At 39.3% G+C, this 14,146-nt stretch overlaps 1 protein-coding gene across 2 annotated transcripts in view; it reads right to left on the bottom strand.

Moving 5' to 3' along the window:
• LOC102404051 (contactin-associated protein-like 3) overlaps positions 1-14,146 on the bottom strand; it is a 237,881-nt gene that overhangs the window by 22,219 nt on the left and 201,516 nt on the right. For both annotated transcript variants that reach the window (XM_006069491.4, XM_006069492.4), the window contains exons 16-21: positions 13,358-13,528; positions 12,446-12,664; positions 8,659-8,898; positions 7,742-7,972; positions 3,193-3,326; positions 2,322-2,409 (exon numbers count right to left, since the gene is read on the bottom strand). In XM_006069491.4, coding sequence (XP_006069553.3) covers positions 2,322-2,409; positions 3,193-3,326; positions 7,742-7,972; positions 8,659-8,898; positions 12,446-12,664; positions 13,358-13,528 — 1,083 coding nt within the window. The remainder of the gene's footprint in view (positions 1-2,321; positions 2,410-3,192; positions 3,327-7,741; positions 7,973-8,658; positions 8,899-12,445; positions 12,665-13,357; positions 13,529-14,146) is intronic.

Raw genomic sequence — 14,146 nt, 5'->3', positions numbered from 1 at the left:
TCCTGTTGGATGCTGTAGTCACTGAGGGCATGGAGTTGTGTGTGATGTGTTTGTTTTGACCATATCTGTCCTTTGGGCTGGGAAAAGAGTGCACACAGACTTCTCCTCTACAGCAGCGGAGGGATCAGATCTAGGTGCAGACAGGACAATTATTCCACCCACAGCTTGCACCCACTTGACAGAAATGCAGCTATGAGGCTTGCACATCCTTTGAAAGTGAAAGTGTTAGTTGCTCAGTTGTGTCTGACTCTGTGACTCCAATACTATAGCCAGGCTCCTCTGTCCATGGAATTCTCCAGGCAAGAATACTGGAGTGGGTAGGCATTCCTTTCTGCAGGGGATTTTCCCGACCCAGGGATCCAACCGAGGTTTCTCACAATGCAGGCAGAGTCTTTACCAACTGAGCTGCCAGTGAAGCCCCTTGCAAACATTTTAGGTGATCGATTACTTACTTTTCTCAAACCAAAGATCAATAGGGCCAGAGAGTAGAGCTCAAAATCAGATAAAAAGGGAGCAAATTGTTCTCCATTTGAATATTAAAAATAATTATGTTAGGCTGACAACCAAAGAGAGGGTTTTATCTCCCTGTTCTCTAAAACTCAAGGTGGTCTTTGAGCTTTTAGGAATTTCATAATCTCTATTTAAACATATATTCTCATTCTCATGGGTGAAAGTTGAGAAAGCAGTTATTCTTTTGAATTGTTTTTCCAACTCTTTTTTGGGGGGGGGTTGTTTTTGTTTGCTTTCCCATTCTTTTAAAATTATGCCACTATTTAAACAGAATAAAAAATCTACTAATATCATGAAAACAGAGATGTCAGAAGTGCCTGGTAAACATCCAAATGACACATTAGAGAGTGGAATACTCACCTCTACAATAGGCTATGATAAGTATAAACATCTCCCAGCATTCAATGAGAAGCAAATATTTTCATTTTTATTTCTGTGTTAATTACAGCACCACTATCCCACATGTGGGGAGTGTGAAGAACAATGAACCACAGGAAAAGATATCCAGCACAAGCTGCCTGTCTACCAAATACATTATCAAGGCCAGACAGATTCTATATCCATCTTTAAGGGATGATTACAGTGCAGGACCATCACCACTTCAGCATGAAGTTGTTATTTACCATACCAAGCTAAAACTATATTCTTACCCTTCTTCTTACCCTTCTTAACAGCTGGGCTTTTTAACAGTTAGGCTGTAGTATCTAAAACTTACACTTTTGTTATTACCATTTACAAGAGCACCCTTGGAAAGCACTAGGATTCATAACATTTCCTCTGTCTGAAAAATTAGAAGTCATCGTTTTATTGTCCATCTGTTTGAAAGATGTGATAGTTTTAATAGTTACTATGCTTCTCGACATATTTTGGAACATCCATTCATGTGCCTTCTCTAACATTCTCAAGTTTGTGATGTACTATATATATATGTAGCGTAGAAGAAATGACCAAAAGAATCAATGCATAAATGACTGAACACCTAGTAAGTTTCCATCGATTATTTAGGACAAAACAAAATTATATGAATAACAAGTACTAGAGAAGGAATAATAAATGTGCCATGGAGAATTTCCCCTAGATAACATTTAAATATCAATAAATAATATAGTTTATAAATAATCAAAAAGAAAAGAAATACCTTTCAATATTTGTTTTTATTTCAATGTAATTCTCAGTGAAAAGGGGGAAAAAAGAGATCAGGGTTTTGACATTTAAACAGTAAAGTATGCTTTTACTTTGGCAGTTTTATGGAGAATAACTAGCAGCCATAAAGGACAGGACGTCTGTGGGATATTTAGAGTGTGATTTTCCAAGAGTAGCTGAGAGTAATGAAAACATTTCACCTCAGCCCACAGGCAAGGCAGGGCCCAGGTCACAGCTCTAATCTTATTTGTTTGCTAAGAGTAGCTTTTTCTTAAGGCTAAGTCTAGATTTATCATTAAAATGATTTCTGCATTTGACCCCTGATTACTAAAGAGTTTGTGAACTTGCTATCTGCTTTGATTTTGTCTTTCCTGAATTGTTAGAAAAATGCAAAGTTTCATTATGCTTGATTGCTAAGTGAGAGGGTAAGTGTGGAGGCAGTTTTCAAGGAACGCTCCTGTTTAACTCACAAGCAGCACTTAGTCGTGATTATATGTGCACTCAGACAAGAGTGCAAGCTTCTACCTTGATTGTCACTCACTGGGAAATCATGAATATGTCAAGGAGCTTCTTTCAGCATGATGAATGCTTCCCATATTTGCAACTTAACACTTCTGATCTCAATCATAGGGTGGTAGGGGGAGAGGGGCCCTCTTTCTTCCACTTACCTAAAACTGTCCCCAACATAAGGGACTTGACAGCATTGAATTCTGTCCCTGAAGACAGGATGACTTGTCTCCTTGCATTCTGGTTAACCTATTAAATGTTCCACAAGATGTAAACATCAAAATGGCAAGCAATTTTGATAAAAGGATGGGAATCAAAGGAAAACCAAGAAAAATGATAAAAAATAATCCATATGTTCATATTTTATAAACAACTTCTATAGCACCTCAAATTCCACTCCACCCCATCCTTTTCCCCTACATTTGTCTTCATGATTTAAGTATCATAATTGGTACAGTGCTCAAAAGAGATGCAAGAGCTACTTTGAACCTCAAAGTTTTTACTTATTTAGAGGAAATTTATAACATGAACAGAAAAAAATGTATTATTCATACAGATTCAATATAAAAGATTACTCTTCAAAACCCAGCGACAATGCATAATTTAAAGACTCCACTGTTTTTCAAAATGTAGTTCTACTTTAAGCAATATCTTGCTTTTTACTGTGTGTTTAAATTTCAGTAGCATTTGTTCTTTTGTAATCCAATGGGAATAGGTTCCCATTGGAATATCTCCAGTAGTCCCTATTAAAAACTAGGCAATATTTCCCAATCAAATAAAGTGAAACCAGTGAGGAGAGCATGGTATTTTAAAAGGTCAAATATTAATAAAAACTTTTGACAGTCTCTTGATAAACTAACATTGCTAAATGAAATAAAACATCTTGACTACATTTCCTATCCTAGACTTATGGAAGGACAGTACCGAATGTGTATTTCTTTTATTAGGATTTATCGAATTTTGGCTTTAAGTTATACGTTCTGAGCATCATGATTTTGATTACTGTTGCTGTTGTTGAATTTACGACCTTACCTCTACAAACATCACTGCTGCTTCTCTGTTAATCCTCACATGGTGAAGCTGCCCATCAGCCAGGTTTTTAAAACCAAAGTTAAAAACATCAGGTTCTCGGTGTCTGTCTAGTTTATACCTGATCTGCAAACTTCCTAAAGAAGAGAAAAATGACATTTTAACTAAAATAGAACTTTACAAAAACTGGCAATGCAGGTCCTAACACACATTAAAAAAAATTAATACAGTTTGAATCTATGGAGCCTTTACTTGAGTGCATACAGTCATTTTTCCCAGACTAGCAATTATTTATGTGCTGTTCTGGGGCCAAATTCAGAATCCAATTACACAGTCTTAAAAGTCAAGACCAAACAGTTTTTCCAAGTTCTTCCATTTTCCTGAACCAGAGGAAAAAGTCCAAGTTAAGCATATGAAAACACCAAGTGAGGCTTGAAGTTAATTATTCATGTGGTATTCGTATTATTAAATGGTAAAACCTCAAGCAATTTTGTATTAACTTTCAGTTTCTACAAGCATAACTTCTTTTAATGTGACTTACTTTAATGCATTTTAATGTATCACTGACATTTACATTATTTTTTTTGCACAACCAGAAATATTTTCTAATGTTTCTACCATAATCAAGAAATAGCAAAAAGAGAAAAGTGAGTGATTTGCTACAATATTCAAATTGCCCAATCCACACACTGCTCTTCTTCACAGATGCACTCTCCACCCATAACTATGCTATCACCTATAATAGATTCTATTAGTCAGTGATTGTAGAAATCTTTTCCAGAAGTTTCTCCCTTTATTCTCCATGAGAAAGGGTTAAAGGTTAGTTTTGTTCTCTAATGGGAGAGTGTTAGTTCTGCACTTTTCCTGGTGACCATGGGTTAGGGAACACTCATTCTACTTTTCTTTACACGTGGATAGGGCATGGGGGTTTCCCAGCTGGTGTAAGTGGTAAAGAACCCGCCTGCCAAAGCAGGAGAAATGAGAGACTCTTGTTCGATCCCTGGGTTAGGAAAATCCTCTGGAGGAGGGCATGGCAACCCACTCCAGTATTCTTGCCTGGAGAATCCCAGGGACAGAGAAGCCTGGAGGGCTGGAATCCACAGGGTCACAGAGTCGGACATGACTGAAGTAACTTAGCACGCACGCAGGCAACAGGGCATGACTGACTTCCCAACCACTGATGGGTAAAGAACAATCACATTTATCTGATGCTCAAGGAAATTGGGTTTGATATGATTTAATACACTTCATGATTTCATTTCCAAGGAGGAGGAAATATTTTCTATATATAAAATGAGATACCGTCTTTCAGAATGAACAGTGTTGTTGCTGTTCAGTCTCTCAATCGTGTCTGGCACTCTGACACCACAGACTGCAGCACGCCAGGCTTCCCTATCCATCACCATCTCTCGGAGTTTGCTCAAACTCAGGTCCAGTGAATAGGTGATGCCATCCAACCATCTCATACTCTGTCATCCCCTCCTCCACCTGCTTCCAATTTTTCCCAGCATCAGTGTCTTTTCCAATGAGTCAGCTCTTTGCATCAGGTGGCCAAAGTATTAGAGCTTCAGTTTCAGCATCAGTCTTTTCAATGAATAGTCAGGGTTGATTTTCTTTAGGACTGACTGGTTTGATCTCTTTTCTGTCCAAGGGACCCTCAAGAGTTTTCTCCAGCACCACAGTATGAAAACATCAATTCTTTGGCTGTCAGCCTTCTTTATTATACAATTCTCACATATGTTGTTGTTGTTCAGTCACTCTTTGTGACCCCCATGGACAGCAGCACACCAGGCTTCCCTGTCCTTCACTGTATCTGGAGTTTGCTTAAACTCATGTCCATTGAGTTGGTGATGCCATCTAATCATCTCATCCTCTGTCATCCCCTTCTCCTCTTGCCCTCAATCTTTCCCAGCACCGGGGTCATTTCCAATGAGTCAGCTCTTCACACCAGGTGGCCAAAGTATTGGAACGTCAGCTTCAGAATCAGTCCTTCCAATGAATATTCAGGGTTGATTTCTTTTAGGATTGACTGGTTTGATCTCTTTGCTGCCACAAGGATTCTGAAGTCTTCTTGAACACCACAGTTCAAAAACATCAATTCTTTGGCACTCAGCCTTCTTCATGGTCCAACTCTCACATCCATACATGACTACTGAAAAACCATAGCTTTGACAATACTGACCTTTGTCAACAAAGTAATGTCTCTGCTTTTTAATATGCTGTCTAGGTTTGTCAAAGCTTTTCTTCCAAGGAGCAAGCGTCTTTTAATTTCATGGCTGTAGTCACCATCTGCAGTGATTTTGGAGCCCAGGAAAATAAAGTCTGTCACTGTTTCCACTGTTTCCCCATTTATTTGCCATGACATGATGGGACTGGATGCCATGATCTTCCTTTTTTGATTGTTGAGTTTTAAGCCAGCTTTTTCACTCTCCTCTTTAACTTTCATCAAGAAGCCCTTTAGTTCCTCTTCACTTTCTGCCATAAGGATGGTCATATGCATACCTGAGGTTATTGATATTTCTTCCAGAAATCTTGATTCCAGTTTGTGCTTCATCCAGCCCAGCATTTCACATGATGTACTTTGCATATAAGTGAAACAAGCAGAGTGACAATATACAGCCTTGATATACTCCTTTGCCCAATTTTGAACCAGTCCATTGTTCCATGTCCAGTTCTAACTGTTGCTTCTTGAATAGCATACAAATTTCTCAGGAGTCAGGTAAAGTGGTCTGGCATTCCCATCTGTTTAAGAATTTTCCACAGTTTGTTGTGATCCACATAGACAAAGGCTTTAGTGTAGTCAATGAAGCAAAAGTAGATGTTTTTCTGGAACCTTCTTGCTTTTTCATGTTCCAGTGGATATTGGCAATTTGACCTCTGGTTGCTCTGCCTTTTCTAAATCCAGCTTGAACATCTGGAAGTTCATGGTTCAGGTGCTGCTAAAATCTCACTTGAAGAATTTTGAGCATGACTTTGCTAGAACATGAAAGAAGTGCAATTGTGTGGTAGTCTGAACATTCTTTGGCATTGCCTTTCTTTAGGATTGGAATGAAAACTGACCTTTTCCAGTCCTGTGGCCACTGCTGAGTTTTCCAAATTTTCTGGCATACTGAGTGCAGCATTTTAATAGCATCATCTTTTAGGACTTGAAATAAGTCAGCTGGAATTTCATCACCTCCACTAACTTTGTTCATAGTGAGGCTTTCTAAGGCCCACTTGACTTCGCATTCTGGCTCTAGGTGAGTGGGATTTCTGGCTCTAGGTGAGTGATCACATCATGGTTTTCTGGGTCATTAAGATCTTTTTTGTATAGTTCTTCTGTGTATCCTTGCCAACTCTTCTTAATCTCTTCTGCTTCTGATAGGTCCCTACCATTTCTGTCTTTTATTGTGCCCATCTTTGCATGAAATGTTCCCTTAGTATCTATAATTTTCTTGAAGAGGTCTCTAGTCTTTCCCATTCTATTGTTTTCCTCTATTTCTTTGCATTGTTCACTTAGAAGAGATTTCTGCTCTCTCCTTGCTATTCTTTGGAACTCTGCATTCAGATGAGTATATCTTTCCTTTTCTCCTTTGCCTTTCACTTCTCTTCTTTTCTCACCTATTTGTAAGGCTTCCTCAGACAACCATTTTGCCTTTTTGCATTTCTTTTTTTTTGAAGATGGTTTTGATCACCACCTCCTGCACAATGTTATGAACCTTCATCCATAGTTCTTCAGGCACTCTGTCTATCAGATCTAATCCCTTGCATCTATTTTTCACTTCCACTGTATACTCATAAGGGATTTGATTTAGGTCATGCCTTAATGACCTAATGGTTTTCCCTATGTTTTTCAATTTAAGTCTGAATTTGGCAATAAGGAGTTCATGGTCTGAGCCACAGTCAGGTCCTGGTCTTGTTTTTTCTGACTGTCTAGAGCTTCTCCATCTTTGGCTACAAAGAATATAGTCAATCTGATTTTGGTATTGACTGTCTGGTGATGTCCATGTGTAGAGTCATCTCTTGTGTTGCTGCATATCCGTACAGTGAAACTAATTATTTAATTTCAGAAGGCAAGACTCCCTCACCCCACTGCCATATTATACAGTATATTCTCATTAGTTCTATCTTATACATAGTATCAACCGTGTATATAAGTCAATTTCAACCTCCCAGTTTTTCCCACCCCCACCCTTTCCCTCTTGGTAACCATGCAATTGTTCTCTGCATTTGTGTCTCTATTTGCAAATAGTATTATCTATATGCTTTTCTAGATTCCACATATATGCATTAATGTACAGTATTTGTTTTTCTCTTTCTGACTTACTTCACTCTGTATGACACTCTCTAGGTCCAGCCACACCTCTACAAATGACCCAATTTTGTTGCTTTTTATGGTTGAGTAATTTTTTGTGCATATCTGCTCTGCATCTTCTTTATCCATTCCTCTGTTGATGGACCATAATTCAAAAAGATATGTGTATCCCAATGTTCACAGCAGCACTATCTACAATAGCCAGGACATGGACACCACCCAAGTCAGTCTTCTTGTTCTTAAAGTAAAGACACTCACCGTTTGGGGCAAGGATAACTGAAAGGTATTCCTCATAGAATGAGCTCACATAGAGCAGTAAGCTGGGTGTCCCTGTGGTCCGGAAGCTCAGTGTGGCCATTTCTCCTGTCAATGTCAGATCCTCATGAAATAAAGCTGCGAAGGAGCTGGAGTTCTTGCTAAAGGTGTCATTGTAATGTTCCTGAAAATTGTAGATCACCGAGGAGCCAGCTCCAAAATAGGCAGAAATGTCTGGAATGGCAAGCAATTTTGGTTGCATTAGCAATATGTAAGTGCACATGTCTTATTGTGTATATTTCTATATATGCAAAGAATATTTCTAATCCTCAAATATGTCAAAAGGGAAAAATAATAATGTCATGCTCTGCTGGGTATTTTTTAGTTTAGTATTATATGTTTTTATTTTGGCTGTGACACATGGCTTGCAGTATCTCAGTTCCCTGATCAGAGATTGGACCCGGGCCATAGCAGTGAAAGCATCAAATCCTAACCACTAGGCCACCAGGGACCTCCTCCTTTGCTGTTTTTTAATTTAAAAAAATTAAGATGAAAAATAATAAAGCTTAAGTAAAGAGATAATCCCTCCATATCCCATAACCCAGAATTGAGTAACAGTATTTTATTATTGCCTCAAAAATGCAAAATTAAATGTCCAGTGTAAATGCACGTTAAAGTTTACTGCTTTCCTCAAGGAGACCTCACTGATGCCCCTCTGATCTACTAGAAGTAGTCATAGCCTTGTTAAGAATACAAGCTTACCTCCTCCCAAGGGAAATGGAGGCATTTGGGATAGAAACAATTCTATTTCAGCTAATCACAGAGAACTGCCTTATCTTTTCATTACAGAGTCAAATACCAGAGGCATCTTCATGGACTTCTCGTGCTCCAGCCTTTCCCTGTTCCTTGGGCACACTCACCGTTCTCGCAGAATGGCCCGTCATATGCAGAGACGGTGCAGTCACATGTGATCCCTCTGCGCTTTTCTCTACACCTCCCTCCATTGTGACACAGATGGCCGTATGTGCTGCAGTGTCCTGGACACCCTGGCTCCACTCCTGGGGTCATCATGGCTCTTTCTTCCAGATCCAGGGCCAGCCCGTTCAATCGCAGAGACCGAATGCACCCCAGGAAGCCTCTCTGTCGGCTTGCGGTTCCACCTACAAGGGAAACACTGCAAATGCAAACGCATTCCTCTGTGTCTTATTCAAGATTTCACCTTCAGCTGAACTGAGGCCGTATCTCTGGTCTTTGCTCAGTCATCAGGTCTGACTCTGCGACCCTGTGGACTGTAGCCCACCAGGCTCCTCTATCCATGTCCATGGGATTCTCCAGGCAAGAACACTGGCATGGGTTGCCATGCTCTCCTTCAGGGGATCTTCCTGATCCAGGCATCAAACTTGGATCTCCTGCACCCCATGAATTGCAGGTAGATTCTTTACCTCTGAGCCACCAGGGAAGCCCCATATAGATAATGACAAAAAAGTCATCGTTCAAAGTTTTATGAACAAATACAATTCTGAAAACATAGTCTGTGATCAAATGTTAAGAATCATCAAATGGCACTGAGTTAAAAGCATTAATAAAAATATTTTTTAAGGTGAACTTGGTAATATTTATTTTAAATAATTTAGAAAGACTTACATTTTTACATTTGTTCCTCTCTTAAAGGACAAAATGAAGACCACTGATCCTTTTAAAGTTTAAATTTATAAACAGTGACATGTATAATAAAGATTATATAGTTAAAAATCTTTGCAATGTAATATTTATTACAAATGTGTGGTACATAAATTTGTACATGTATTTTATATATATTAAAATTTTTGTATAATAGATGTATTACAAATTTATGTATTCAATTGACCAAAAAGTTCATTTAAGATTTATTGTAACATCTTATAGAAAAAGCCAAATGAACTTTTTGGCCAACCCTATATATATTGTGTGTGTTATATAATGCTAATTCTTACTTAGATGAGCTCTGAATAATAAAGCTGTGAAAAAGAACTGAGAAGAGACCAAAGAAGGAGAAGGCAGAAGAGGTAAAACCAAAATCTAGGACCTCAGGCCTTTCACACTCCATCCTGGAAGCTCTGAGGTTAGGTGGTATAACATCAACCAAATAATATATATCTCCTTATTTTTATATCATTTATCATGTGAACATAATAAATATGGGAGCACAGGAGTCATCTGAAGTGCCTGCTAAAAACAGATTTTGGATTTATTCCCAAAGATCCTGATTCACTGAATTTTCAACTAACACCTCAGGATTTAGAAACATTGCCATAATGGAAATACTAGCTCTAGGTAGGTTTCCATTCAAACTTTGTTCCTAGAAGTTCTGTTAATTAATCCTCAGAATTTGAATCAGAAAATAGAACTGTTTAGTTTGATTCACAATTTGATAACTTTCAGGGAAGCCTCCTCGACTCAGTGAGAACTAATGTGCTTGAAGCTGAGTTTAATGGTGCTATGGGCTACACCACACACTCTCACACACACACACAAATTCATTCAATAGCATCCGTTCCTGAACATTGTAGTAGGTAACTTCTGGCAAAGCAGACTCTGTGCTAATTTGTGATTTACATCAATTTTTAATTGGACTGTGTCCTTATTTACTTTAAAATACGTGAGATCAGACCAAGTGAGAGCTACTTCGTTAATCTGCTTAGTTTCCAAATTAGAATAGAGTTGTCTAAAAAGCAATGTAGCAAAACTTATTCCTCCCTTTGGGAAAAACAAACAATAATAAAGACTAAGCAAGTAAATTAGAGGGAAGACTTCCACTACCCAGAGTGTTTATCTTTAAAGAAGGGACAGCAGAATAATGAGTCCACTCTGGTTCTAAACATGAAGCTTGCAATGAGAGCAGCAGAGAGGGAGCAGGGTGGAGAGGAACCGGGCACTGGGCTGGATTAAATACTGCCGTGCAGAGTCACCTGAGGCTGCTTCTGTCGGACTGGCCTCCAACCGTCTGATTTTGGGGGGACACTGGAGGATTTTGTCCCAATTACAAGTCTGATTCTCTAACTTCACTAAAAAGTGAAATGAGAGAAATGGATAGAAAAATGCTAATTTTTTAAATAAACAGAGTTAACTGAAACAAACATAAATCATCTATGATATTGAGTGCAAGCCTAGGAATCAGTCCAACAGGGGTTTGGATTTCCCTTCCAGTTGGGTTTCTGTGATCAAGTCCCTTGATCTCTCTGACCCTCCATGATCTCATCTGTAAATTGGGTATAATAATCTGTGGCCCAGTGGTAAAGAATCCACTTGTCATTGCAGAAAATGCAAGAGATGTGAGTTCAGTTTCTGGGTCAGAAAGATCCCTTGGAGTAGAAAATGGCAACCCACTCCAGTATTCTTGCCTGGAGAATCCCATGGACAGAGGAGCATGGTGGGTTACAGTCCATGGGGTTGTAAAGAATCGGGCATGACTGAGCCATTGAGTCACATAATCTATGGCAGAGATACTCATATTAAATGAGTTCTTGGTACACAGTGTCTGTGTGGCTGAACCTCACTGACTCTTTTTTCTTTATTGGCTCCATCTTAGCCCTGCAACCCCACCCCGCCCCCCTGTTTTTGGATGACTGATCTTTAGCCTACTCACAAGGAAAGCATCCCAGCCAGATATTTCCCTACCAACCTTTACCCTTGCCTTCACCTGATATGAAAACTGGAAGTGTCTTTTGCTGATGCAGGTGATCATGAGATCTCCATGGGGGCAGAAAAATCCTAGGACTGGGCCATGCGTCCTCTCACTGGTAGTCAGATTCTATTTTTAGCTTTGCCCCTTCAGATTCCCCCAGGATCCCTTTCCATGGCACAAGATGCCACTGTGAATGCCTCTGGCTCATCATCCCCTGGATGTAATTTACCCAGAGCTAACATCAGAACTGTACTTTATGGAGTTGCCTGCATTTTCAGTCTCAAAGTTCCTTTTCAGTTCATAACACTTTCTTTTTAATTTACCTTTTAATTGGAGGATAATTTCTTTAGAACGTTGTGTTGATTTCTGCTGAACAACAGTGTGAATCAGGCATAATTATATATATATACATATATCTTCCCTGGTGGCTCAGATGGTAAAGTGTCTGCCTACAATGCGGGAGACCTGGGTTCAATCCCTGGGTCAGGAAGATCTCCTGGAGAAGGAAATGGCAACCTACTCCAGTATTCTTGCCTGGAAAAATCCCATGGATAGAGGAACCTGGTTAGGCTACAGTCCATGGGGTCGCAAAGAGTTGGACACGACTGAGTGACTTCACTCACTCACTTCACTCATGTATGTGTGTGTGTGTATATATATACACACACATATATATATCTCCCCTTGCTCTTGAGACTCCCTCCCACCCCTCATCCCACCTCTCTAGGTAATCACAGAATCACAGAGTACCAGGCTGGGCTCAAACAAGTATCGTATATTAATGTATATGTATTGAATCTAGAAAAATAGTGTTGATGAACCTATCTGAGGGAAAGAATGGAGACGCAGACGTAGAGAACGAACTTATGGACACAGTGGGAGGAGAGAGTTAAAGAGGATTTTATGCAGTATCTCCTTCTCCCACCAGTGCCTATAGTAGTCGTGGCAGCTGTTATCATCACTACGGTTGTAGCTGCGATCTCCTCTTGGTGTGTCTTTGCACTCAGAGCACAGTACAGTTAGAAGCCGCCAGCGGCACTCACCCACGAAAAGCTGGCTGTTGAGCTGCAAGCGGGCATGCCCATCAGCTGGGGCAGGTCGGGTCTTGCGAGGGTGCTGGCCCACTTGAAGGGACGCTTCTTTAACGTTCCGGTCTGCCTTCACGTGGTGCCACCGATTGTCATTGAAGGCAGTGGGAGACTGCACTGTGACCTCACAGGGCCCATTCCCCACATCAAAGGAAAAGGTTACTTCTGTTGGGGCTGGAAATAAAAATATGAGAGATGCCCGAGTTCATTCACAGGAGGGAAAATTCAGTCTTGAGTAGATCTGAAAAAACCACCATGACGTGCTCCTTATGAAAGAAGACACACAAGGGATGCAGACAGATGTCAGTCTGAGTTGGTTGGGGAGGGGTTGGGGTGGAGAATAAACCTGTATCCTGAAAAAAGGAAGGTGAAGCTGATTTTAATGTATTTCTCCCCAGAGTTTACTGTTCATCCTGCTAAGCCCTAAGCAATAGAGATATTTACCTACAGAAGCAAAACTAATATTTTATCTGACTTTATACATAGAAATGATTTTATTTAAAGGTGATTTAAACCTTTATGAAGTTTTAAAAGCACTAGGTAAATTTCAGAAAGCAAGACATTAAGTTTTGTCTACATATATATAAACAATGTGTTTAGTCAATTAAATCACATAATGTTGTGATTTAGTAAGAAGTTATTTGACCAGTTTGGTTTAATACCCTTTTTGCACATAGAATTAAGACAACAAGGAACTGTACAGACTGTTGTGTGTTTCGGAAATTACTGTTTCACTTTCCACTTAGTATTTAAGAAAAAATATAATTGACAAAGGAAGCATGTCAGTGTATTAGGAGTTAGGTTACCACCAAGGTTATTGTTAATTACTGAGTACCCCAGTGGCTTTGTGCAGGGTGGACAACTCACCTCGCAGCTCTAGCCTGATGAAGTCTGTGATTCCCAGGTTCTCTAAAAACACCCCTGAAGAGGCTGTGGTCTTAAAAAAGAAAGACACGTCAGCACTAAGCTCTCCTCGGAACGTGGGGAAATGAAGGTATGAAGTCTCAGTATTGAAGGAAGCTGAATTCCAAAATGAATCTGTTTACAAAAAGAAAAAAAAAAAGACAATGACAATAGCAGTAAAATACAACAAATAACAATTGCCTTTTATATTTCTAGAATTTTTACCATTTGATGCATTATTTATCCATTCAACGCATTATTTATCCATACAAGCCTTCTTATGGGAGTTCTTCTGAACATGTGGCCATGAGATGAATGTCTAAATAGTGATTCTTTTGAGGATTAAGAATATGGACACGGCTGCAAGTGAGTGGATGGATAATCACTTTGAAAAAGGCCTGGGTTTTTTTTTGTTGTTGTTGTTCTCTTTTTTTAACTAAATTATTATAGAGTAAAATTGACTTTTTAGGGTTTTACAGTTATATAAAGTTTACAGACTTTTACAGTTATATGAATTTTAACACATGCATGGATTTGTGTAACCATCATCAAAATCAGAATAAAGAACAGTCCATCACCCCCAAAAAACTCTCTCTTGCTATTTCTTTATAGTCACACCCTCTGCCCACCCTTCAGCCTGGCAGTCATGAACTAGTCTCTGTATTACAGTTTTACCTTTCCCAAATAACATATAAATGGAGTCAAGCAGTATGCAATAACATAAAGCCTTTGAGATTCATTTGAGATGTTGCA

The sequence above is a fragment of the Bubalus bubalis genome, chromosome 3 (assembly GCF_019923935.1).
Source record: "Bubalus bubalis isolate 160015118507 breed Murrah chromosome 3, NDDB_SH_1, whole genome shotgun sequence".
Classification (NCBI taxonomy): Eukaryota; Metazoa; Chordata; class Mammalia; order Artiodactyla; family Bovidae; genus Bubalus; species Bubalus bubalis.
The sequence above is the reverse complement of the archived record's forward strand: the minus strand, read 5'-3'. Positions and strand labels throughout refer to the sequence as shown.